This window comes from Lissotriton helveticus, chromosome 6 (genome assembly GCF_964261635.1).
Source record: "Lissotriton helveticus chromosome 6, aLisHel1.1, whole genome shotgun sequence".
Taxonomy (NCBI): Eukaryota; Metazoa; Chordata; class Amphibia; order Caudata; family Salamandridae; genus Lissotriton; species Lissotriton helveticus.
In genome coordinates, this window is record NC_136067.1 from 1,442,853,717 (window position 1) to 1,442,881,444 (window position 27,728).

At 45.2% G+C, this 27,728-nt stretch overlaps 1 protein-coding gene across 2 annotated transcripts in view; it reads left to right on the forward strand.

The window, feature by feature from the left end:
• The first annotated feature begins 24,153 nt into the window (after positions 1 to 24,153).
• HBS1L (HBS1 like translational GTPase) overlaps positions 24,154 to 27,728 on the forward strand; it is a 520,713-nt gene continuing 517,138 nt past the window's right edge. The window contains exon 1 of one of the 2 annotated variants that reach the window (XM_078649243.1): positions 24,154 to 24,468. In XM_078649243.1, the coding sequence (XP_078505369.1) occupies positions 24,426 to 24,468 (43 nt within the window). In that variant the 5' untranslated portion in view covers positions 24,154 to 24,425. The remainder of the gene's footprint in view (positions 24,469 to 27,728) is intronic. The other variant, XM_078649244.1, reaches the window with a different exon arrangement.

Below are 27,728 nucleotides of genomic sequence, written 5' to 3' on the forward strand. Positions count from 1 at the left end.
TTATTGTAAACAGCCAGGTCATTTTATAAACGAGTGTGCAGTTCTGAAACACAACATAGCTACTGGTAAAACTAAAGAAAGACCACGTCCGCCTAGACAAGAACAAGTTTCACAGACTTCTCAGTCACCACAGAATGCACAACAGACAGTTCCAGCACCGCAGCCTATCGCTGCAACACAGCATGTTACACAGCAGATGTACCAGTATGCTCAGTCAGAGTATCCAGAGTATCAACAGTATTCATGAAACAGCCTAGAGAGGGAGGTAGGCTTGCCTCTCATCGAGATACCTGTAGATCAAGAGGGTCCCTATGTACACAGTCAAGTATTAGGGAAAGACAGAAAGTTTTTGATTGATACAGGGGCAAGTAGGACTACTATCAGTCATGACGAGGTTCCAGGGGCTCCGCTCTCAGGCTCTAAAAATGTTTCCCTTGGATTTTCAGGAAAGCCTATTGTTAATGAAATTTCGAAACCAGTTTCTCTAGAAGTTGGTCCATTGTCCCGAACTACTGATTTGTTACTTACGACATCATGTCCAGAAAATTTGTTAGGTATTTAAACACTGAAAGAATTAGGTGCAGTAATTTGCTGCTCCCCAGAAGGAGTCAGATTGTTTTTGCGTGACTTTAAAGGTCACTATGTATTGCGTGATTTTGATCCAAGATTAATGAATGTACCGCAGCATTTATGGGCGCAAGGTCCAACTGATGTAGGATGTATGCACATCACACCCCATCGTGTGACTCTCAAACAAGGTATAGTTTTGCCACGAATCAGACAGTACAGATTGCCACCTGAGGCTGTAGCAGCCTTATCCAAAATTATTGACGAGCTTATTGTTCAAGGAGTGGTTGTAGAAACTGACTCCAATGTATGTAATTCTCCTATCATTCCAGTCTTGAAACGTACTGATCCAAATGCACCTCCAGTATATCGATTAGTGATTGACCTTCGAGAGCTTAATAAATGTATCATACCCCAGTATCCAGTAGTCCCAGATATTTCTTCCCTATTAACAGCCATTGATTCTGAAGCTACATTTTTCACTGTTATCGACCTCAAGAATGCATTTTTCAGTGTCCCCATTCATCCAGACAGCCAGTACCTTTTTGGTTTTTGTTTAAATGGAAGGAGCTATAAATTCACACGGGCTCCTCAAGGTTTCACAGAAAGTCCTAGTATTTATAGTCAAGCACTTAAGAGACAACTAGACAATATTCACATGCCAACTGACACTGCCCTGCTGCAGTATGTCGATGATCTACTGATCACAGCCCGTTCTGAACGTGACTGCGAGCGTGCGTCACTTACGGTTCTGTATTTCCTGGCCGAGCAGGGGCACAAGGTGTCCCCTTCCAAATTACAATTCTGTGTCCAGCAAGTGATCTACTTAGGCCACTTACTGTCCAAGTGGGGTAGGCAGTTGACACCAGACCGTATCCAGTTAATAGCGAGTCTTCCACAGCCCAAGACACAGAAGGAGGTACGAGCTTTTATTGGCCTCACTTCTTATTGCAGACAATGGATTCCTCAGTATGCATTTCTAGCCAAGCCACTGATACAGTTAACGACACAGGAGGCAGCCGTATCGACTGTCCTCCCTTGGACCCAGGAACATACACTTGTTTTTAATGAATTAAAGAAAGCCTTATGCCAAGCACCTGTTCTAGCTACACCGAACTACAGTAAGCCTTTTACACTTTTTGTCACAGAACGTGATGGTACTGCATTATCTGTTCTCACACAAGATCAAGCAGGACAGTACAAGCCCTGTGCTTATTTTTCGAGCACATTAGATCCAGTAGCCCAGGCTCTGCCTGCGTGCCTCAAGTCAGTTGCAGCCACAGCTCTAGCTATCAGACAAAGTGATTCCATAGTGTTAGGACACTCCCTGACAGTACAAGTTCCACATTCCGTGGAAGTTCTTTTAAACCGAACACAGACTCAGCACTTGACAATTGCACGTTTAACAGGTTATGAACTGACACTGTTCCAGCCACACATAGAAATCAGACGCTGCAACATTCTAAATCCTGCTACACTGTTACCGTCAGTTACTTCAAATCCTGCCACACATGACTGTGTGGAAATTGTTAACACTATGACAAAGCCAAGACAAGACCTGACAGACATTGCATTACCTAATCCCGACCTGACACTTTATGTGGATGGTTCATGTATGAGAACAAGTACAGGAGATCTAGTAGCCGCGTATGCAGTGACTACTGACACCGAAGTTATAGAAACACATCGTATTGACACCCTGTCTGCTCAAGCAGCAGAGCTAGTTGCTCTGACCCAAGCCTGCATACGTGCCAAGAACCTGAAAGTAAACATATACACAGATTCACGTTACGCATTCGGAGACGTACATGACTTCGGAGTGCTCTGGCAGGAGAGAGGTTTCATGACTTCTCATGGAACCAAGATTCAGCATGGTCTCCTCATTCAAGCTCTGTTAGATGCAATACATTTACCGACAGCTATTGCTATCATGAAGTGCAAGGCACATACGAAAGTTACTGACATCATTTCCCAAGGTAACGATCTAGCAGATCGAACAGCCAAGCTTACAGCTCAGACTCCAGACATTCCAGTTAACACGACACAGACACTCACTCCAGATCAGACTACTTGTATGACAGTTAAGGACCCTACACAAGATGTCATAGACATACAGTTACATGCTACTCCCGAAGAAATCAAGAAATGGTCTGAACAAGGAGGGGTCCAGACAGATCAGGGATGGTTGACGAAGGGAAAAGCCACATGGTTTCTCCCCGACTCTATGGTTCAAGTCATTATCAATACCGCACATAGTCCAGCACATCTAGGAGAAAAAGCTATGTTAGACAGTATTCAGAACCTTTGGTTCAACAAACACTTACGAGCTGCAGCCAAGCAGAAAGTCCGTACCTGTTTGATATGTTGCCAGTTCAATCCAGGTAAAAGTGTCCCGGTGGAACAAGGTGGATTCCAACCTCCTGACCACCCTTTTGAAGTCCTCCAGATGGATTATATTCAGATGGAGCGATGTCGAGGTTTCAAGTATGTCCTCGTAGTTGTATGCGCTTTGTCCAGGTGGACAGAAGCATATCCCGTTCCAGATTACACAGCCGCGACCACTGCCAGGCAGTTGGTTCGTGAATTCTTTCCCCGCTATGGACTCCCTAGGGTCGTGTATTCTGATAACGGCCAGCCATTCTCATCCGAGCTTATGAAACATGTTTCCCTTCTGCTAGGGTACCAGTGGAAGTTCCATTGTGTGCGCCATCCTGAAACAGCCGGTCTCGTAGAGAGACATAATCAGACCCTGAAAATCCGTATTGCCAAGACATGTAAAGAGAAAGGTGTAGACTGGCTAGTTGCCTTGCCAGTTGCTCTATTCTACATGAGGATGGTTGCACATTCCAGATCAGGTCTGTCCCCGTATGAGGTCGTATTCGGCCGCCCCCCAAACATGTGGGGTACACCTAGACCCCGCAGTATTACAGATGTTTCCAGTAATATGCTGACAGACTACCTAGCTTCCTTGATGTCTGCCCTACACTCTTGTCGTTCACAGGTTGCCGCCGCATTTCCAGACAACACCGAGGTGAAACCGCATGAAGTCATTCCAGGAAGCCTTGTGTTGGTACGGAATTTTGATCGTTCAAGTCCGCTGGAACCCCGTTGGAAGGAGCCTCGCCTTGTCTTATTAACTACAAGGACAGCAGTGAAGTTGGAGGGCAGGAAGGGATGGGTCCACCTGTCCCATATCAAGAAATTCCATGGAGTTCGTAAAAAGACTTTTGCTAAGGACTGTTCTATTCCTAAGGACTGCCTAAAAACAGACTCTGAACTCAAGCCTCCCCTGTTAGAGGAAACTCCGCAACAGGAGTATAAAAAGAAACTCCGGTCTAGTAAATTAAGTCAGCCAGTTTAATTGTCTAAGTCCCTCTCGGGTGAAACGGTTAGACAGGTTTCTGACATGTATGAGATAGACCCCCATAGTGAGAGAGTTAGTCAAAACTCTATACGATGTATCATCATTCTAAGTTTTTTCTTATATGTGAGTCTAATGGTTACCTGCACAAGTTATGCATTACATTTATGTTTTCCAAGTTCACATGTAAACAAGTTTTCTAATGCTACAGTAGAGCACACATTTATTGATCTGCCTCCTCACGAGCTATCCTATCGTCTTGCTATGCGAAATAATACATTTATCAGAATGTTACACTATTCACACCAGACCAGCAATGCCACTAATTGTTGGGTGTGTGGTCGACTCCCCCCTTTCCAGACACCGAAGGGAGTTCTGCCATTTTTTCCTTATCCGTTTTCACATAATGGTTCGTGTGGAGCATGGTCCACTTTAACGTCCTCCTCCAATGATATGTCCCTTCTGAACAGAACATGTTTCCCAGACAAGCAAGGTCTCTCCCATAGAACAGGGTTAGATCTAGAAAATGAAGTATATGATTTAGGTAATTATTCTTCGAATTTCATGATCTTGAATGTTCAGTCTGATACTACTCCAGATTTACCTGCTATTTCAGTACTACCAGTCAAAGGCGAATTATGTGTCAGAAAGAATGGTTCCGCACATGTAGGACATAGTGATTGTACTACTATTGTCGAGTATAGTGACAGTGGGAAATCTATTTTCAAAGCCTCACGTCATTCTTATTTTGTTTGTGGTCAGACCGCATATGTTCGTCTGCCCCTAGATTGGGATGGAACATGTTACATTGCCTTCCTACTGCCACCAGTTTTTCTAGCCCCTTCTGACTATCACAGAAACACACATCTAGTACACGTCAGACCTAGAAGGGAGATCGAGTCCCCAATTGTCGATCACACTGAAACTACTCTAGAACAGTATCAAGACTTTAATAAAGGTTTCTTCTTCTTTATAGGACCTGTCCAGAATAGTAAGTTAATACGTAGGTTAACCAGAACCCTTGAAGCAGTAGTGAATGAGACTACTTCTGCTCTAGGTAACTTAACCGAAGAGCAATCTGCTATGAGATTTGTCGTGCTCCAAAATCGTCTCGTTCTTGACGTCATACTGGCCGATAGAGGAGGAGCATGTAGAGTCATCGGATCTAGTTGCTGCATTTTCATTCCTAATAACGCGCCGTCTGTTTATTCAGCTATAACCAGACTTCATAAAATTGCCCATCAGTTACACCAGAATCCAGGCACCTGGACATGGTCCGGTTGGCTCTGGAGTATCATATCTGCCTGGGGATGGAAAGTATTGTCATTTCTAGGTATTGCAGTAATGATCATATTCAGTTGCTGCCTCTGTATCCAATGTGGCCCTGCGATTTGCGGCATGTGTGCTACCTCTTGTATTCCTAGTCCTAAATCCCGTTCCAAGACAATTCGAGACGAGCAAATGATGCTATATGAAATGATAGATGGTATCATGAATATAGATGTTTCCTGATGGAAACGTAGGGCACAAGGAGGGAATGTGGAAAAGTAAATTTTGCCATGTTGTATGTGCCTACGTGTTCCCCATCTTATGTTATATGTGCATGATCGATATGCATGTATTCCCTTCTGATCGATTAAAGACGCAATTACAGTTGTGTCCATCTCTAGTATGCCAGTTTCCAGTCTTCGTGAAAGCAACGAATATCAGGCCTATGTAAACCTACGTTGCCACATTTTACAGTGTGCACGTTAATTCATTGAATTGTCCCCGTTTCTAGGCCACAAAAGGGCCCGGACTCAGATTCAGCTCCTGTCTCCTGAACCCTCTCCGAGGAGCGATACAGCCCCCACCTGCATTCCTGACCCTTAGCTTACTTCCTGCCTCGCAGTGCCCGGCCCGGCCTGGCTCTGCCTCCCAGTCTGCCAAGAGTATGTTATGTTTCTAGTTATCAGTCTAGCTTTCCTTCTCTGCATTCCTAAGCTACTGAATCGCATCAATAGTTTCCGTCACGGTCTAGTCTTTATGTCTCCATGTAAGAGAAATACTGTATTAATGTTCATAGAATATTCCTAGCACACGCACTACATATAGAATAATGCATGCATCAGTCTTAGAGTCTATTAGCCTTTACCCTGATAACTTTTGGATTCTATCAACATGTACTCTAAACACCAGATACTAGATATGCCTTGGGTACATGTCGCTCTGACACTCCAGACTTTAGTCTCCTCTTCTAGCGCAGAAGTCATAGCCCCAGTTCTCCCTGGTAACACGTCATTGCCCGTTTGCGCGCACCACTAGGTTAGAGGTCCCAGCTGCTCAGGTAGCCCCCTCCATGTTTCCGCCCCATTTATGACATATTCTGTTACGTTTACATCACATGTCTATGTATACGCCCTGTACACGCCTTCTTGTTACATCATTTTGCCCTTATCTTTCGCGACTGCTACGAACCACGCCTACTGCTACGCCTACTGTATTGAATGTAATGTATTTGTTTAACTATAAATATTGTGCACTGTTATTAAAAGTTATCCTTGTCCGTCCCCAGATCCTGCCCCCGGCAGCTGCCATCCTATTCCCGTACAGGCTGTCCTGTTCCTGTCCTTTATGCCTGATTAAAGCCTGTAAACTCCAGCTACCTCGAATCTTGACTCTTATTTATTGAGCTACCCGTTTATTGATTATTCTGAAAAATAGATCCGGTAATAAATTATTTATTTACCACAGGCCACCCGATGAGGACCAATAATTGGTAGCCAACTTACAAATTAAAGATCAGGCTCAAGTTCACTACTCTCAGAACCATGCTATAGAAATAGAGTATTGCAATTGGAAGAACCAACATTCTGAAGAAGTTCAATCTAACAAGAATTATACAAAACATAAGCTCTGCTGTGGCTACACAGAACAAGAGCAAAAGAACCTGATGTCCTGAAAATAATCTTCGACTCTCCCTATCATGCATTTAAGAATCAATACCTTGTAAGCACGGTTTCAGCTGAGGGAATATTAAAACATAAAAAAGACTAAGGCAAATTTAGATGATTTGGTTATTGTATTAATGATCCAAAATCAATGCATATAGTAACATTTTAAGCAGTTCAGTCATGAGTCTTACATCACATAGTATAAAACCACATATCTATTCAAAGTAAATCTATTTCGACATAAAAGAATCCATATAGAGGAAGGCTAAGGACAAGGTTTCCTTCCACCCTTAAAGGCAGGAGGGTGATTCAAAGGAGTTCTCTTATCATGGGCAAAGGGATCAAGTTAGATTTCACTAAGGAAAAGTCCATGGGAATGAGTAAGGGGGGAGGAGCAATAATCAGGAAAGTTCAAGTCTGATCCCTCACCAGACAGCTCCAAATAGTCCAGTAGGTAAATTCATCCGCAAAGGGAAAAAGACAAGGGCATGAGAAAGTAGTCTGGCAGGCAGGCTGGAGGCAATGGAAGAGAAGGTGGCATGGAGGTAAAGGGAAAACTCATCCTCCTAACAAAGTCACTTTGTGTACTTCAAGTCGTCCATTTGCGACGTCAGTTGTCACCATGCGATGGTCTGACCTTCATATGACCATTCTTCCGTTCGCCAGGTACAAAAATGATACTCCAGCATATTTTTCCATGTTGCTGATTTGAAATGACTTCCTATTCAGTCCTCACAGGTTAGTTGACAAAGAGCCTATTTACTTTGTTACACTTCATGGATTAATTGGAGAGGTCAAGTTCTCACCAATTCACACGCAGTGAAGTACTAGGAAAAGTGTATTGCTGCTTCAAGAATATTGCATAAACAGAACATAAAGAAATATTTGTAACAAAAGTCCTTTACACCAGGCAATGAAATAATGCAGCCTATGAAGAAGGGCAATGTAATGCATTTTAAAGTGAGCACTTCTTATTTAGTAAAACAAGTTCAAGCATAATTAAATAAATCAAGCATATCATACAGAGAGATAAATGTAACTCTGTCAGTGATTAATGCATAGAAATGTTCCACTCTAATTATAGCCTACTACTCTAAGTACCTACATGCAAACTATGCCTAAAAATTATTAAAATACAACCGTTTTTAGAAATCGAAGACCCTAAAAGCGGCATGCACTCATAGTGAAAGTTTCAGTCATGTAGCACATTGCATAAATCATTTGCACAACTTTTCATTTAGTTATGCTGCATTAAATTGAAGGCAATAAAGATGCTGAATTTCATCTATATTTTTCCCTAACAACTTTATTAAAATATAAGGTAATCAGTTAATAAACATGTTAAATTCATCTTTATATTAATCCTGCTATTTCTCATAGAAGTTAATGGACAACAGAGCCGGGGAATGGTCAAAATTGAAGTGATTAGAGCTCAAGATGATTGGCTATGGAATTCTGAGATCTACTTGTTTGTAATTGTATTACTCCTCTAGCTAATGATGCCCTATTCCCCCCTATATTGATGATGTATATGGATATGTATCAAGCAACTGGTTAATAAAAAGATATATTTTTTTAACTCTGCTATTTCTACATATCCAAGCACTTTTACAGTGACGGTTCTTCTTTTTTTCTCAGTTTCAGTGTTGTTTTTCTAGACGCATGCAAAATGCACATTCGAGTTTTGTTGTCATTATCAGTTTGTGTTGTGTAAAGAATAATCATCTTTTACGCCCATATGGGGGTGTGGGCTCGCTCTATGGTTGAGACATGTCACTATGGTCGTCATGGGAAATGTAGTGTTTGAAAAGTTTATGTAGTGATGACAAGAATCAGGAGTAGAAGTATCCAGAAGAGTTTATTTAAATTAGTAAAACAATAGATCCCACAGACAGGGAATCAGTGCACCCACGAACAGCACCACAGATAGAAGGTCAACTGTCAAACCCAAACTGTCATTACTTCGTCGGTGTCACAGCGCGAGCAAAAGATCAGCGCGAGCTGTGACATCATGGAGTGTCCACGCGCAGAAGACAGCATGAACAGAATACTACATATCTCTTTTCATTATAAAGAAAAACTAGAAAAGGATGGAGGGAAGGACAAGGACAGAAAATGGCAAGAAAAAAGAAAAGGAAAGAGCAACAGGAGGATATAAGCATGGTGAAAGAAATACAATAAGATAGGCCAGTAGCAAGCAGAAATCAGAAGAGACAAATTCCAAAGAAAGAACTCGCAGAGAGAAGATCAAAGGGGCTACCTGAATCTAGCAGGCAGTATAATCTCCCTTCCACCTCTCCTGGGAGGAACATGAGGAATGTTGTCTAGACCAGCGTTGCTATGTTTTCCACCTGCGACCTCAATGATATCAGTACCTGTACAGTGTGGATGTTTGTCTTGCAAATAAGCATCAACCTTTACAATTTTGTTCAGATTCCACCAGTTGCATCCATTGATGGGAACAGCACTGCCACAGATTATGTCAATGTGTACAGGATCACTGAACTTGGATTCACCTTTCCTTACAAAGCTAGACTTTTTTATCTTTACAAAATCTCCAACAGCAAAATACTTTGTACAAATATTTTTCCTTTTGTCAAAAGGATTTTTTATTGGCTTGAGTAGATTCAACCTTGTTTGTGACAATAACATCTAATTCTTGTGCAGAAACACTTTGCTTAAACCATTTGGACATCCATGCTGGTCTGAATTCAGAAGGTTTCCTGCCTTTTATCAATTCAAAAGGTGAAACACCAGTAGAGGAGTGTGGTGTGGTTCTGTAAAACCACAGCATGACCTAACTGCTACTGGTATAACTTTATTGTGTGAAATTGCCCATCGCATGCATTCACCAATAACTCTATTTACACGCTCGGCTAAACCATTGGTTTGTGGGTGATAGAAAGATCTCTTGAGATAATTTATGCAAGATTCCTTTAAAAATGTGTCAACTTCAGAAGATACAAATTATACACCATTGTGAGAGACTTAGGTTTTGGGAAATCCCTCTCGCATGAAAATATCATTCATAAATTCTACAATTTCCTTTGAGCCTGCTTAAGACACAAATTTAACCTTAGGCCACTTTGAGTAGTAGTCGACTAAGACTATGGCGAAACGTGATTGGTGAGGTAAAACATGGAAAGGTCCTAAAGCATTGATACCCAATTTTTCCCATGGATTGTTGGGAAGGGTGATGAGAATCAAAGGGAGATTAGAAATCTGTAATGCTTTGACGCTACTTGCACAAATGGCACATTCATGTACCATGGAGTCAATGTCATGGTCAATCTGAGGCCACCAAAAATACTCAGGCACTCTGCGTTTAGTGAGCGTAGCGCCCAAATGTCCTTCATGTGCTTTGGACAAAAGAATATTTCTGAGGTCATAGGGAGGGATAATGTTCTCTTGCCTGATAACACCGTCACTTCCACAGACAGTCACACACTTTTACAAAATGTTGGATGTCACTACTCACATGTTTCTCTCTGGGCCATCCGTAAGTAATATATTTTCTAACACATTTCAGAGTTTCATCATTTTGCATGGCCTTTCTCCAATCGCATTCATTAATAGCACAAATATGCTGTAATTCTACAGTGGCAACTAAGCAATCTTCAAAGTCCTCATCATTAGTATGTTTGTCTCCACCTTCAATTTCTTTACATTCCATAGGAAAACGTAAGAGAGCATCTGCACAGACATTTTTGCCACCAGGAATGTGTACAACATTACATTGAAATTGAAGTAGTTTTGAGGACAATCTTGCAATCGGTGGTGTGTTGTTTCTGTAGGATGTGTTACCCAGGATAAAAACCAAAGGTTTTTGGTCGGTTTGTAAAGTGAATCTCCTACCCCACAAATAACATTTGAACTTTTCAATGGTGCACCAACATCCCAACAATTCTTTTTCAATAACAGAATAATGTGTTTCAGCATCTCTAAGTACTCTGAATGCAAACCCAATGGTGTATTCCTGGCTTCCATTGTTTTGTGTTAACACAGCACCTAAACCATAACAACTAGCATCGACTGTGAATGTGCAAGGTGCAGATGGATCATACGGTTTTAACGCTGTGACTTCACTGCATTGTTTTTTTAACCATTCAAAAGCATTTGTACAGCCATCATCCCATGCAAAGACAGTATCTTTTTTTAACAAATTGGAAATGGGATGCACCTTTGTTGCATAATCGGGGATGGCAAGTCACCCAAGTTTTACGCCAGTTTTGACAGAAGGTTGTGGCGCCTGTAAAATGGCTTGTACTAAACCCGGTCTTTGTGTAACCCCAGAGCTCATATAGTGTGACCCAGACACTCTACTGAGTTTTTGGAAAACTCACATTTTTCACGTTTTAACACCACCCCTTGATTTTGAAAAATCACCAAATCCTTTTTCAAAACTTCGTCATGAGTCTTACTAACTGGTGCATGTATTAGGACATCATCTTGAAAAATGGTCAAATTCTTTAGCCCCTTGAATAAGTTAACCATAAGGCGCTGAAAAACTGATGCTGCTGATTCCAGCCCAAACGGCATGCGGCAAAATCGGAAAATACCAGTTGGTGAGTTAAATCCTTTGAGATGGCGTGATTCACTGTCCAACTATACTTGGTGGTATGCTGACGCCCGGTCAAGGTTTGTAAACAAATGTGCACCTGCAACCATAGCCAACATTTCAGTAATGTTGGAGAGTGGTTGAGAATCCACCCATATTTCTTTGTTAAGGCAGCACAAGTCAATGCAGATTCTGAGCTTGTTATTTTCCTTGTGAGCTACGACTAATGGAGAAAGCCAATCAGATGATTTGATGGGTTCAATTACCCCTCTATTGCACAGTACCGTGAGTTATTTTTCTAAACATTCTCTGATACTGAATGGAACACTTCTTAACTTAACATCGTCAAAGAGCTCTCCAACCCCAGCGCTGGAAACAACGACATCACACCCACACAAGACCTCTGCGACTCACTCGCCACCTTCTTCCACCGCAAGATCGCCGACATACACAACAGCTTCGGCGCACCAACCACGCACCCAACCGCCGAACCAACGCCCCCCACCACCAACCTCTGCAACTGGACCCCGGTCAGCACCGAAGACACCACCCGCACGATGAACCATCCACTCCGGATCACCAACCGACCCCTGCCCCCACCACGTCTTCAACAAGGCCGACTCCATCATCGCACCCCAACTCCGGGACATCAACACCTCCTTCCACACCGCCACCTTCCTGGAGAGCTGGAAGCACGTCGAGCTCAGCGCCCTCCTGAAGAAACCAACAGCGGACCCCACCGACCTCAAGAACTTCCGCCCCATCTCGCTCCTTCCTTTTCCTGCCAAAGTCATCGAGAAGACCGTCAACAGACAGCTCGCCGCCTTCCTCGAGACGAATGGATCCCTCGACCCCTCGCAGTCCGGTTTCTGAGCCAACCACAGCACCGAGACCGCCCTGATCACTGCCACCGATGACATCAGATCCCTGCTCGACAACGGGGAAGCAGCGGCCCTCATCCTCCTGGACCTCTCGGCAGCGTTCGACACTGTCTGCTACCGCACCCTAGTACAGCGCCACAGCAACATCGGAATCCAAGAGAAGGCACTGGAATGGATCATCTCGTTCTTCGCCGGAAGAACCCAGAGAGTCCGCCTCCCCCCGTTCAGATAGAGGCCACCGAAGTCATCTGCGGCGTACCACAAGGATCATCACTCAGCCCATCCCTCTTCAACGTCTACATGGGCCCCCTCGCAGCCATCGCACGCCAACACAACCTCAACATCATCTCCTACGCCGACGATACCCAGCTGATCCTCTCCCTCACCAACGACCCCGCCACCGCCAGAACCAGCCTACACAAAGGGATGAAAGACGTCGCAGAGTGGATGAAGAACAGCCGCCTGAAACTGAACTCAGACAAGACGGAAGTCCTCATCCTGGGATCATCGCCCTCCGCCTGGGACGACTCCTGGTGGCCTCCTGCCCTGGGCACCACTCCCAAGCCAACGGACCACGCACGCAACCTGGGCTTCATCCTGGACTTCTCCCTCTCGATGACCAGACAAGTCAACGCCGTCTCCTCATCGTGCTTCAACACCCTGCGCATGCTCCGTAAGATCTTCCGATGGATCCCCATCGAGACCAGGAAGACCGTCACCCAGGCACTCGTCACCAGCTGACTGGACTACGGGAACACCCTCTACGCCGGAACCACAGCCAAACTTCAGAAAAGACTCCAACGCATCCAGAACGCCTCCGCACGACGCGTCCTGGACATCCCCCGATACGGCCACCTCTCCGGCAACCTGAGAGACCTGCACTGGCTCCCCGTCAGCAATAGGATCACGTTCAGGCTCCTCAACCACGCACACAAGGCTCTCCACGACCTGGGCCCCAAGTACCTCAGCGACCGCCTGACCTTCTACACGCCCACCCGCCAGCTACGATCGACCAGCCTTGCCCTCGCCGCCGTACCACGCATCCGCAGAGCCACCGCCGGAGGAAGATCCTTCTCCTACCTGGCAGCCAAGACCTGGAACTCCCTCCCAATCCACCTTCGGCTGACCCAGGACCATCTTTCCTTCAGGAAGCTACTCAAGACCTGGCTGTTTGAGCAGTAACGGACCCCTCTCCCCCCAGCGCCTTGAGACCCCTCCGGGTGAGTAGCGCGCTATACAAATGCTATGATTGATTGATTGATTGAGTTAATGGAAACTGCTCCTTCCTTTACCTTTATCTTATGTTTAAAACCTTTAATTTTTCCTAAGTCTCCAGAAAACACTTTAGGATAGTTGCTCAACAAGTCTTCCACCAGAGAGGAATCACGTATGGCCAACACTTGTTCTTTAGCTCCAGGACATAACATCATATCAAACAGACCTTGGTGAAACCGCCCAAGTATGTTCAGCCCTTTGATGGCTACATAGATTGTGTCTTGAATATGTCTGCCCTTAAGTTCCATCGCATCTTCAAAATATCCAAGCAAATCAATTTTACTCGCTTCATATGATACTGGTGCCCGATCAGGGGGCGGCAAAAAGAGATTGAGTGATCATAGTGATACGTGCACCCGCATCTACTAAAACAAGAATATTAACATAGGGATCCACGCAATCCACTGGATCACCAGTTCTGACTTGCTTTTCACTAACAACCAGCACCACGTCCTTCATTTCTGACATCATGTCTTCAGCATCACTGTCACTAGTCTCCTTAACATATACAACCCTGACATAGTCTTTCTTCTGACCGTGGCAGATTTTAGCGAAGTGATCCACTTTGCCACAAGACCTACATACAACATTCTTTGCAGGACATGGTCTGCATTTTTGCTGTGCGCAGTGTTACCACTCCAGAAACAAATATCAGTATGTTTGAAAAAACTCTTTTGAAAAACATCTCTTTTCTTCTTAAAACAACATCTCATAATCTTTGCTCCCTGAGTTTTCCTTGAATGTAGATTCATTAATAAGAGTATAAGGAGAACATGAGTCGGCAAACACTGTATAACGAACATCATCGAGGAGAATATTACATTTGGGGTAATTGTTATGAATTTCCTTAGGGTCAGCTACTTGGATGATGATGTCTTCACTTGAAACTGGTTCATTGTGGACTAAGTGAGTGACATTGCTTCTTATTTCTTTACACCATTTTACAAAATGTCCACGTTTGTTGCATTTCCTACACGTGACCGTCCTGGCATTTTAAACTGTTGGCCAAGTGATTGGGATTACCACAACAAAAACATTTTAGTTTAGTACCTTCTGTTCTTTGTTTTGTAGGCTCCACTGAAAAAGCCTTGTTATTATCCACTTTTGTAGACACTTTATATACACTTTTCTCTGTGGCTTGCTTAACCTCAATAGCACCTTTCATTTCATTGATACAAAATGCAGTGTGGTCTATGCTTTTAGCAATATCTATCGCTTGTTTTAAGTCAGGAGCATCAGCCGATCGTTTTTCTTGGATTTTCTTATCACATGTACACCTATTAAATAGTCTCTGAGAAGAGATTCAGTTAAAGTACTAAGTTCACATGTAGAAGATAAAGCTCTTAACACAGCAATGTAATTACAAATATTCTCATTTTTTTCCTTGTGACCAAGAGAAAAATGTATGATGTTCTAGGACTACATAGATTTTTTCTCCGAATTGGATCTCTAAATTCTTAAGGGTATTTTAATATACATCATGTTGAGGATCCCCATGTGCATATTCATTTTCACCCTCATGTTCAATTTCAGTATCAGGGAGCTCATCAAATATTTATCTTGCATGTTTGCCCAGGTTATGTAACAAAACATGCTGCTTGCATACAGGAGAAAATCTGTCTCTCCCAATTGCAATCAAATAGGATTCAAAAAGATTCATCCATATTTTCCAAGGAATTAGGGGTTCTTCTGCATCATTCAAGAATGATGGATGTTGAGACATAGCAAACGATGCCATTATAAGACAAGAGAAAAACAAGAAGGAGAGGAAAGAGTAAAAGTAGTTAGAATAAGAAATGAATAGGAAAAGGAGGAAAAACAAAAAGGTAAGAATACTGAGGTAAAAAAACTAGAATATCACCTTATTAAGAATAAATATTGGATAATGTTCCACTGTAAATATGTTTACGGAAATAGACTTAATACACCGCATGTAACATATTTGTGTATTTCACAAGGATCTCAAACGGTGCTACTGTGAGGAAGTTCCAATAATATGAATAGGCAACTTCAATAATGAAAATTGTGGAGAAAATTGTAATTATGTAAAGTTCTGGAACTAGAGAAAAATGAACGGTTAATTAGCTCTGTTACTGAGTTAAAAGCTGAGCCTGTCAGCGGTGTTAGAGCAGGCAGGTCTTTACATCAAAATTTAAAATTCTTCTTGGCTGATGTGAGGTGTGCACTAGAGACTGGATGTAAGCTGCACCAGTCAGCTTTGAGTGAACTGGCAGGGAACCTTGAATAAAAAGCATCCAGTTTGGAATGGGGAGAAACGATAAAGTGCACAGACATTTAAGCTGTGCCTGTCAGAGTTGAATAAGGCTGGCAGGCAACAATGATTAGCAGCTTTAGAAGAACACACCTCAATGGCAGAGCATGCGGATGGTAGCTGGTGCAACCGAAACGTAAATGCGCTTAATTGAACTCACACCCGCTTTCTTTGCATTGGCTGGATTCTTCACTGAGGAGGTAGCCACTGCGCATGACAGAACCAAAGTTTAGGTGAGAGTGGCGGAGGAGGAGACAAGCTACTGAAATCCACATGGATGTGAGGAAAATGGTAAGCCATTGTTACGCCTGACACGATAGTGGTGACAATCAAGGCAGAGTTGCACTGGCAGAGATCACAAGTAAGAGACATGAGGCCGAGAGCGGGGTAGAACAAGTTGAGGCACGCAGCTGACAGGAGTGAAGGCCGCTGAGACGCTTCACTTAGGGAGCTTGAAAGCGGCAGAGCGAAGAGACATCAATCACAATTAGACACAAAACTAACAGAACGAAGCAGCTGAGACACACCCCTCAGCGAGTGTGAAAGCGTGGAGTTAATAGACGCAACAATTCCACACAGCTGGGAGAAAAACCATGACTTCAAAACGACAGAGGTTAGCTCCACAGAAGAAGCAATGGCAACCGCAGCAGAAGTCTCTGAGCAATTGGAATAGGTTGTGTCTGTCAGCGTAGAGGGAAGCTGGCAAGCGGATGACAAACACTCCACACAGCAGATTATCAACCAAAAATGTTTTTAATGCAGGAAGGCTTCCCACAATCGTTTAGAGAAAAGAACATAATGGTGAAGACTCGAACAGAGGCACTCACCACGGAGAAGTATTACATTTTCTGGTCAGCTACTCTGTGAACTTCCAGAGGAGTGCTGGACTTTTCAGCTGGTGATAAAGAAACAGGGGGAGGATCTGGAGCTGCCCCCAGCGCAGCACAATCATCGCCAAGTTTTAGAGGTAAACAGCAGACACAGGTGAGCCAGGAGAAGCTGTTTATTCTTCCACAATCCTCAGGCATCAGCAGGCAACAGAGGCACTTCAACATTCTGAGGGCAACTTTAATCCAACGTTGTAAGGCAGGGACTGTACCAACCAACGAGGGAAGGAGGGGTGGAACGGGCATTGTGAAAAAGAGGGGAACGGTAGGAAGCAGGGGTGATAAAATACAAATGTAGTAGATATTACATGTAGATTACAACAGTGACATCATGAAGTGTCCACGCGCAGATGACAGCATGGACAGAATACTACAGTTTACATTTGTTTAGCTGCTGAAATTAAAGAGAAAAGAAAGAGAAGCATAATCGGAGTGATGGCGTGAGTTTACCAGCTCAGTTTAATTTTATACACCATACTCACCTGGGCCCATGAACATTCATTCAATAAGCTGGTAACTCTGCCACCACTGATATTCTGAACTTAGTTTACCTTGAAATATACTTTACCTATACACCCTTTCTCTTACTATCTATATTTCCTCTGGTCGATGAATCAGGTGGTTAGAATAATAGGCATAAAATACCATTTATCTTGTTGCTCTAAACGACCACAGACTCTGGAGCATTTCCAAAACTTTATCTATGCAATATTTTGTGAGTCAAGTACCAACATACATTAGTCACCAATTTCTCAAGGAGAAAAATAATGATCAAAATAAGAATCTTTAGAGACTTAATAATATTTCTAGACATTGGTACCTGGGAAGAGTGAAAAAGGGAAACGATACCAAGACATACCACACAGACTTATATTTACCTAGAATGGTGCGAGGACCAACCCCTGGCCATGGGCTGGAAAGAAAGGGCTCCGACTAGACAGGAGCCAACAGGTCAGGACAGGTGCAGAACAGGACAGATAACCTCTTCTAAGTGCAACGCCAGAGTTACACCCCTCTCTGGTGCTACTCTCGTTCCCCTTCTAGATGGACAGTCTTTTCCTTCAGCAATCTCCAAAATCTTCTTTCAGAGTGCTCGGCCAGCCCTCTAAGCTCCGCGACATCCATGATCTCCTTCAGCATACGTTGGGTCAGTGAAAGATCTGTGACAAGTCGGACAATCTAACTGACTAAGCCTACCTTAGTTATACCATTTTCCAGGGTATGTATCACCCCCAATGTTTCAATATTCGTGTATTCCCTGCATTCGATAGGTCAGTGGGATGGGGAGAGGTCTTCACACCATACTAATATGAAGTCATCTTTTAGTTTAATTTCTAAGTTCCCACCCTTAATTTTATTTTCTCATGCTTTTAATCCTCCCAGCAACATTCACATTATTTAATACACAATGTATAACATTTTAGTTGAATGGTGTGGCTTAGACACCGCACCACCCTCAAGGCCAGAAAGATGGGAGAAGAGCCAGGCGCCTTCACACAGGTCCGAGGTGGAGCGCTCAGACCCTGTATTCACAAGGAGAGAAAGGCAGCTGGAGGTTGCCCCACAGTCCTCACCCATATGTGAACAAAGTTGCTCGAGCATTGAACACTAATGGGGGTCAGAGAGATTTGACCAGCTACCCCCACCCACGTCTGAGCCGTGTGGCTTCAATACTGTGGGGCGTGTGTCTGGGCCAGAGCTAGAAAATGCAAAGTAAAGTACTATATGAGTACAAGTAGTGCAAATTGACACCAGCCGATCCACTGCTGCTGCCACTCATGAAACCGAGCTTGTGCCCTTCGGCGCACCATAAGATGTCGATCGGAGCCGCCAGGCAGACGACCTCATGTCCTTTCCTCCCTCCTCCTCCTATTTTGCCCCTCTGGGGATCTGCAGATGAGAAAGCGCCTTCCATACGCGAAGAACGAAGGGCGGCCGGTGGCTGACCGGATGGCACTCACTTTATGCCACCCAAAAGAGCCTCAAATAACAAGGTCTAGCAATTCTTCGCTGCTACCGTCACTAGGTAGAGAATGTGCCTGGGACCTGAGCTCCTGTTGGGACCCTGGGGCAGAGTAAACAGACCAAAGATGGAGCAGAGGTGAACGAGGGGTGGAAGCGACCACCACCTAATCATCGCACAATGACAATCTCTGAGCATACTCCTGATCTCCATCCTGACAGCAGAGTCCGAGCACTATGTCCGACGCCCGGTGGAGCGGCTCTGTTCAGCTATTGAGGAGAATGGCCTTGGTTCATCCCCTGACCGTCACCTACCCAGCCGGTCTTTGGGCACAGTTTTTCTCCCCGTCTCGCCCCCCCTCATCGTATTTCTGTTAATCTGCTTTTTCCTTGTCTCCTATCTATCTATCTGTTCCCATTCAGCTTTCTATTGTTCTTTGTCTACTTCCTTTGCTCCTATCCCCTCTCACCAGAATCTATCCCCTAGCCCGCTACACCGCCTAGCCCCCTGTCCTTTTGTGCCCTTTGACTAAGCACTCCTTCTCCACCTGTTGGGGAAAGATCCAAGATATATAAGCTGGAGTCTCAGCGTACCCGCTGAGAGAGTCCACAGAGCCAAGGGAGCCACTCACAATTGAGGTATGGTATGCACCCCTTGCCAAAGCACTCCCTCTCCTCTTTTTGGAGAAGGATCCAGTAAGTAGGCCTTGGAGTCTCAGAGACACCTCTGAGAGAGTCCACTGCGCTTATTGAGCCTCTCGCAGCAGAGATGGGGAAATTATACCACTCCCCCTGGGATCACAGCTTACTGGACTTTGGGCGCAGCTTTGACTCGTCTACCGGTTTGTGTCCCCATCAACCTCCCCCTCCTCTTGCCATGCCGTGTCTTTAACACTCCCCTCCTCTTTCCCTCCTCCATTCCCTGTCTACTTACCCCCCCCAACTCCCCGGAATATCTGCCCTTGCCTGCTTTTTCCCTTACCTATATGTTCCTTTTTGTTTGTCTCAACCTTACTTGTCACTATGTTGCCATGCTCTAATAACTGTGTAACCTTTGTAAAGATGTAACCTGCAATTATTGTCTGATACTCATGTAAAGCCCTCTGATACTTCCGGGTCTAGCCAGCTTTATATAAAACCTTTAAATAAATAAATAAATACATAAATCTTCTTCCTCTCTTCGGGTCAAGAGGTAAAGTTCTCAGGCACACTTCTGGAAAGATGGGACTTGGCATCTTTTCAATGTCATTGTTCGAGGTCCTGCAGTGTTCCCTGTACATGTGCATTCGGATTTCAAGATGGCGATACAAGTCACCCTTCAGGCCCAAATATGAGCTAATAGTAAAATCAAAGAAGGACATATTAGAATACGAAAATAAATTAATGCACTGTATACCACTTATTTCTACTCTATTCCCATTACTTTATTTTAACTATTGCATTAGCAGATTAGCAAAAAACACTCAAGGTTTAGTTCAAGCAGAGGCATATGCATTAGCATGATGTGCAAAGCGGCCATTTTAGGCACTACTACGCAGCTGCAAAGAATTCCCACCAAAAGCAAAGAATGTCATACTACGTAGATGCAGTTGGCGCATGCACAGCAGAGTTCCAGCGTTTTCAGCAGCCATTTTAATACACTCAAGTTACTAGATACAGAAATGTTGTGTGGTGCAACTATTAGTAATCACAAAACATGTTGGTTAACTTATTACATGTTATTCCGAGAGGATTGAATTTAAGCAAGTTTCTTTATGTATGAAACCTTGCTCCATCAGGTGCCTCTGGTCCCCACATAGATTTGATCCCAGATTTTCTGGATTGAAATTGAACAATTCAGCCACTGAAAGGTTATATCTCTCTCCTTTTACAGAATAGGTGAATGCTTTGTCTTTAGCTATTGCAGACATACCAACCCTCCCGATTCAGGCGTGAGACTACCGATTTGAAGGCTAGTCTCCCGCCTCCCGATTCCTACAGGCAAAAAGTTTGAGTTATTGGCATTGTGTATGACAATGCGTTGCATTAAATTTTTAGCAAACTTTTAATTAGTGTGCAGTGAGAGTGTGTGCAAGAGTATGCTGTTCTTGAAATCAGTGTGGTAGAGCAAGAGTTGAGCCCTTTAAAAGTGGGCGACCCCCCACCCCAGTGACCCTCACTATGTCCCCTGATGTGCTGTGGGAGCCGGACTGAGTGTTTGCCTTTGTGGGGGGGCGAGGGGGCCGCGCAGTTTGTAAGGGTAGTTTGTCCCCACCCATCTCCATTGCACGAGTCAGCGCACTAATGTTCTCACTGAAGATGCACAGTCGGGTTCCCTGCGCCCCGATGTTCTGCTTCTCAGCGCTGGACTCCTGGCGATTTGAGCATGGCTTGCTCTTCCATTTATTTCTCGCTGCCACTCAGGACGAATGACAGGCAGCAGTGTAGCCTCTCTGCAAGAGCCCTGTGCCACCGTACTTGCTGCACTAGTGGAAGCGGCAGCTCTGGGCTGGGCTCGGCTCGGCAGGCCACAGGCGGAGATAGTCGAGTCATTTTTAAGGCAGCCTCCCCAAGATACCCGACTTAATGGAAGTTGCATGGGAGAAGTGGCATTGTGGTTGTCGGGGAAACGTCCATCATCCTTTGCGGAAAAATAAATAAAATATTTTGTTTCAGCTCTTATTTCACCCTAGCTTTTATTTATTTTTAAGTTTTATATAGCGCGTACTAGACCCGAAGGATCAAAGCGCTTTACATGAGCACCAGCTGCGCTACATGAGGACACACATTTATCGATTGTGTTAGGCAGGGGGGGATTAAGTGATTTGCCCATGAGCGCCACTGCCGAGGCTCGAACCCGGTTCCGCCGCTCTGATGTCGACGCTCTAGCCGTTAGGCCACATCCCCTCTCCTTAGGAGTGGGATGGAGTTTGAAAAAAAACGAACCGTTGAGTAGGTGGGAAATGTGCTGTTGTTAATAGTAGGTGTCAAGCAATGCCCACGTTTTACACTGTGGGTGCTTTTAGAGGTGCCTTTGTTGTTTTCCTCACGCTGTGGGATTTGCAGCTCCTAGGGGCTGTGCAGTGGAGTGCTGGGGGAGTTGATGGAGCTTCCTCTGTGTTTTAATGCTGCTGTTTAGGTATGGGAGGTTGGCCAGGGGGAGGGGCCCTGCTCACGTTGGGTCAAGTCTGTTTGTACTGCATTGTTTATGAGAGTGCATGAGCTTTGGCATGGGGGTTGCAGCATAGTTCTGCTTGGTTGACCATGTGATCCTCCTTGCTTTCCTTACTGGGACACCCAGAGGCAGTCTGCTTCTGTCAGCCTCTTTCTTGGGCTCCGAGCCTTGCAGCCAACTTTACAGGCACACTCGGGGTGAGAAACAGGGTTACCTGTGAGATAGCTTCAGGCTCCGTGCTGTGATTTACCACTAGGTGGCACTGCAGTCACCTTCTTAGCCGCCGCTCTCTTCGCTGAAATTACAGGCCACTCTCTGATTAGAGCTGTTGCTGAGGGAGTGCCGTGCAGCGCTGGGCAGCGCATTTTGTTGACCCCAGTTGGATTATCGCATGGAATGAGTCCAGTAGCTTTTGACTCTTCACTCAGACCGCTTTTGAATGAGGTACCGGTTTTCTTCTTACTTTTCCTTGTTGCTTCTGCTGCGGGCGAGATCGCGGGGGCACGGCAGATACCTCTTAATGCAGGGAGCAGGGCCGGCCTGTATTTTGCAGAGAGGGAGGCCGCTTCACTGGCAGTCTTTTTTTCGGCCCTTTGCGGTGCAGCACCACCTTGCTCACACTATTGTCCTCTCATATGTGGGCGGGCAGAAGGCGGAGGCAGGCGTCTCTTCGCTCACTCATAGGTGGCAGCGCTGCGGGCTGGAGCTCACTTTACGGATGCGGTGGAGAGGCCCGGGTTCTTTGCTGGAAGCTGGTGACCGCTGGCAGCGCTAGGGGAAGATGCACTTACTGGCAGGTATGGGCACAGCGTTGGTTGCAGAGCGCTTCTCTGGACTTCGGTCTCCGGTGCGGCGTGGTCATGCGGCAGGTTGGTGGCACTGCCTGCTGGATCACCTCTTCATCGGCCCCTCAACCACATGCTGCCTGTTGTGATTTACATGGCTGTGGGGCTGAGGAGGTGGCTGTCTGGGTGCCGCTGCGGGCAAATGTCCAGCATTGTAGCAGGGGGGTGTTTTTGGCGCTCTCCCGGGACTCGGGCAATTGCTGGGAGCAGTCTCTCGACCCTTTTCACTCCGTCTCGGATCAGCTGAGATAACCTGTTTCTCCTGACTGCAGTGGGGAGGAGGGTCCTCGGTGTGGGGGCCGTGTGGGGGGGTTTGCTGTGTGAAAGGAGCACTCCTGTGTGCGGTGATGGGCAGTGGAGCCGGCGGCGTAGGGGGGAGGGAAAGTGAAAGTAAGCAGGAGGCTTGCAGTGGAGACAGGAGATGGGTGTGCGCGCGTGTGTTTCAGGCATGCTGTCTGCGCGCGGCCCTCGCCGATCCGATTCCTGAGGGTGCGCGTGCCCATCTCCTGTCTCCTGGGAAGCAGAGCCGGTGACTATAGCTCTCTGGCGAGACAGCGCTTTCGCGCTGTAATCACCACGAGACCTAAAAACCAGATTCCTTGGGGGTTTCAGCTGACAGGGCTTGGTATTGTGTAAAGTGCTAATTCTTCCAGCAAAGAGTGGCAATGCACGGGCTCTCGAAGGGGTGAAAAACCAGCAAAGCGTCATTAACAAGGGAATGGTCTTTTAACCACATCCTCGCGGCACATTTTCCCTTCCTGCGCTGGGATTTTCAAAAACCCATTATTCATGACGAGCTGGGCTCGTCATGAGCGTGCGAGGAGGCTACCTCATGACGAGCCCAGCTCGTCATGAGCGTCGAAGGGGTTAAAGACCTGTGAAGTACTGGGGCGGGGAGATATGTGTGTGCAGGTGAAGCTGTTTCAGCCCGGGCTGCCACAGGGAGTGTGGTGCATACACTGCCAGCAACCTGCCAGGCAGTGTACAACACTTGCATCACCCTCTCTCTGCCTGCCATTATGCTCCATGCTTCTGAAAGGTAGGAAAAAAACGTGCATTTGCGCTTCAAATGTCCGATCCTGCAGCAGCACACTTCCAAAGCCCATACATGCCAGTAACCCGATTCAAGGCCCCATTCTCCCGATTTTTTTTTTTAATCTCCCACTTTGCTCTTCTGAAATGTTGCCATGTATGCTATTGCCAGGTGGAAGCCATATGAAAGCTCGACTCATTTTGGGACCCAAGACGACCTCGAGCTGAGCAGATGAAAGCCTCTGGCTCGAGTCTATAAAAGTGCCTACAACGCCTCGTCCTGTTTTCTGGTATTGGCTGCTAAACATGATCATTTCTACCTGGAGTTTAGAAAGGTTATACCATTATTTCCGGCGTCGTCATTTGCATGTTACGTCATCGCGCATTGCTCGAGCTAACAAGAGCTAACGATCTGGTCGTTATTGCAATCACTTTAGTTTTCACGGTGTAGTGACGTGGATCTCCTCAGTGACGCGGCTCTCTGCAGTGACGCAACGAATGTCGCCTGGATTATCTGTAATCAGTGATGCCGAAGTGTGCGACTGAAGCGTACGGGGTGGGGTTGTAGGGAATGGCGCATGCGTGCAACGTGCTCCTCAGGCGCCGGCCGTCCATGCTGGGGAGAGAAGTCACCTATCTCTAGGGGCACACGCTGGCCGGAGGGCACCTGAGCGTGGCGCGCGGCCCTCCCCGCAGCCATGGCGCGGCACCGGAATGTGCGCGGCTACAACTACGACGAAGGTTAGCGGGACTGAGATCTACCTGTGGAATGGGCGGCTGAGAAAGGGCACGAGACTAGCAACAGGGCCGTTTTAATTCCACCAGCTGTCTCGGAGTCAGAAGGCAGGGCAAATACAGGTCATGCCAGCCCCCTGTATGACGTTTATCTTTTTCTGTGCTGATGGTACAGCAGAGGAGGGGTTGTGTCTAGTGGAACCTGCGCCAGCTTGCAGGAGCTGACTGCACATCTCCACCCCGCACCTCCCCCCCCCCCCCCCCCCCCGGGCAACTTCAGAAACGTACACATGCAAGAAGGGACTCTCCCACTAGATTTTGTTAGAATGTCGGGCTGCAATCTCATGAGTTGGGCATACTTTACTTCTTCAGCCCGCATTAATAAGTTGCCTGTGCACCCAGGTATGGACACATCTTGTAAACTAGTGCACTGCTCTTCCTCGTTCGCCCTTATACAGACTCCTTAAACTGGGTTTATACTGCAGTTGATACCAACACCGCATACTACGCGTATGCCAGGTCTCAACCCGGACTGAGATCGCTTGCTAACTTGAAACTGGAAGTTTGACCAGCATTTGTTTACAAATCCAGTCAGGTGCCTGATAACGATGCGCAGTACAATAACGTGGGCACATGCGCAAAAACAATACACTGTATAAAGAAATCCGAGAATTTGCCACTGATTAGATTACCATTTGCTCCTAATGAATAGTGCTAGAACCTTAAATGTGATTATTGTACGTGTTTATGAAAAGTTGAAAGCAGACTGTAAATAAAACACAACACACTTTGTGAACATCAGTAGTTAATGCAGTAGCCTGGATGTTGCTCACTTTGATGTTGAGGTGGCTGAATAGCATATGTCAGTAAGCTTCTTTGACTTGTTCTACTCATTAGGCTGATGTGGCTGCCTAGCTGTTTCTCTGTAGGCTAAGGGCCCATCATTTCACGTGTATATATGCCATGCCATGCCATGACCTGGGCCATTTCCCTAGAACTCCATATTGTAACTTCACTATCGTATTTCACCAGTATGAGATGTCTGTAAATGAAAGTACCGCAGTGTAATGGGAGGTGCCATTTAACATCTTTGGTTCTCTGCTTGTTTCGATCACTGGAAGAATGTTTTTTTTTGCCTGTTAATACCGAAGGATGGAGGTTTGAGTAAAGCAAAATTCAGGAGCATTCAGGGTGGTTTGGTCGCCTGTTTATGTTCAAGTCATGTTTCATTTTTAATACATCCGCTGTGTTGAGGAAAAGTTGCTGTTCTTCTGAAATTGTTTTTTTGCTTATTGTTACTTTCCATCAGAGCTTACTTTCCATTAGAGCTTGAGCGTGGGCCAAAGTAGCATACTCACACTGACGTTGCCAGAGGCAACTATGTATTATAGCTGGTGATATATGGTGCAAAAGTAGGAGTGGTGGGTGGACCCAGAGTTAAGCTATAAATCTGGGAAATTCTTGAATATCTTGCTTCAGATCAGCTGGTGGATTTGGGGGGTGAAGGGTGGTGACAAAGATACTTATGTTATCAGAATTTATATCACAGCGTAGAAGGTACTAAATTTCTTTCTTGATCTGGATATTCACTTCATATGTTCTCGATTTATCATCCATCATTTCTTTATCATAGCGATCGCACGAGCAGCAGTGAATCTTTCCACACACTAATCAAAGTCTCGGTGAAAAGAAGTGTTCCGGTTTCAATGTGAAACATACTGGCAACCTGCTGCTTTCAGTTTGCCAAGAAGTCACCCTCCGGTCCCTAGTCGAAGTGATTCAGGAGGGCAGTAAGCTAAGGACAAAAATAGGGAAGGACACCAAACAAATGAGAGTTTTCAGGACAGCAGTTATTATGCAGAAACGATAAAAAGTGTAAATAGATCAATCTATTTCTGATATATTCCATTCTCAACGACATTAGATGTGGAGTTTTCAGAAATACACCTTGAAAAAAAACCGGGAGCTGACACAATTTGTCGTTATCAAGGCTATTGTATAGACCAGTGGCTCCCAAACTTTTTCGACCCACGGCTCCCTTACCCTATTGGCCGCAGCTCCCCATGATGTAAGCCCGGCCTCAGGAGTACTTCCATTTTTCTCTTTGAAAATAATTGGGATGAAGCCGATGAATGTATTATAATCAAAGATGTAATCCTGTCCGGTCCACTGTGAAATCCCACAGTCTCAACGACTGATTGGAGGGACACAGGGTTCTCGGAGAAGTGAATTATTGCTGCATTGTAATCTTTAAAAAGTTGTGTCTTTGAGAGTCTGGTCAATTATGCACAAAAAACCCTAAAAAACAAAGTGTAATATAGTCTCTTTAGCAAAGCACTCCAATGCCTTGGATCAGGGTTGTGCTAAAAAATAAAAGGCAAAATGAGTTACTGGGCGGAGAATAGGGGCAGAAGCTTCAATTGCAGTTGCAGAGTGCGAAAATCTGCACTATGGTCCCTGCATAGCGTGTGTTTAAAGCCGCCATAGTTTTTTGGAAGATGTCAAGCACATACAGGCTAGGCTACATTTTACCACATAGCAATGTACCCCCGCCCTGAGAAACACATCCCCCAAATCCCTAACAACTGCTTATCACATTTCAGCACTAAATTAAAAAAAAAACTCCGTTATTTAAGTGCCAAACTGCAACATGGAATACTGTACACGACTCCTCAATAGAGTGTAGGCACTTAATAGGTCAGTAGCTGTAAAGTGGAAAGGAGCTGCTTGCGTGCAATAGAACAGTAGATGTAAAGTGGAAAGGAGCTGCTTGCGTGCAATGCAGCTTGCCTAAAATTGGCTATTTTCAGTTCTAGGCACCATATGCAGCTTCTGTTTGAAGAAAAAAAAGTATAACGTTATTCTAATTCAAACAGCAGTGATTTAGAGTGGTTGCTGTCACAACACAATTCACCTGTGTGGGTTGCAAGGGATTGTCTAGAGAACAACTATTGCTGTAAACCGAAAACAAGCCAATTTCAGGATTTTCCATTTTACTGACCTACAATAGCGAACTGTGCGTATTAAAATTTGCTGCTCCAAACTCCCCGTAGCACTGTGGCTCCATCCTTCCCTTTCTTATTGCACAAGCAGCACTTCTAATATGGACCCATGGGTGGTGTCACTGGCGCAGAAAAGTAGTGACTAACACTGCAGAATGAAGTGTCCAATGCTGGTATCGGAAGTGTGTGAACTAAAGACGCACATAGAGCATGAGAAGTGCATTTCTTAACTCCGTCTTCTTGCCCCCAATCTTTTGTGCCAAT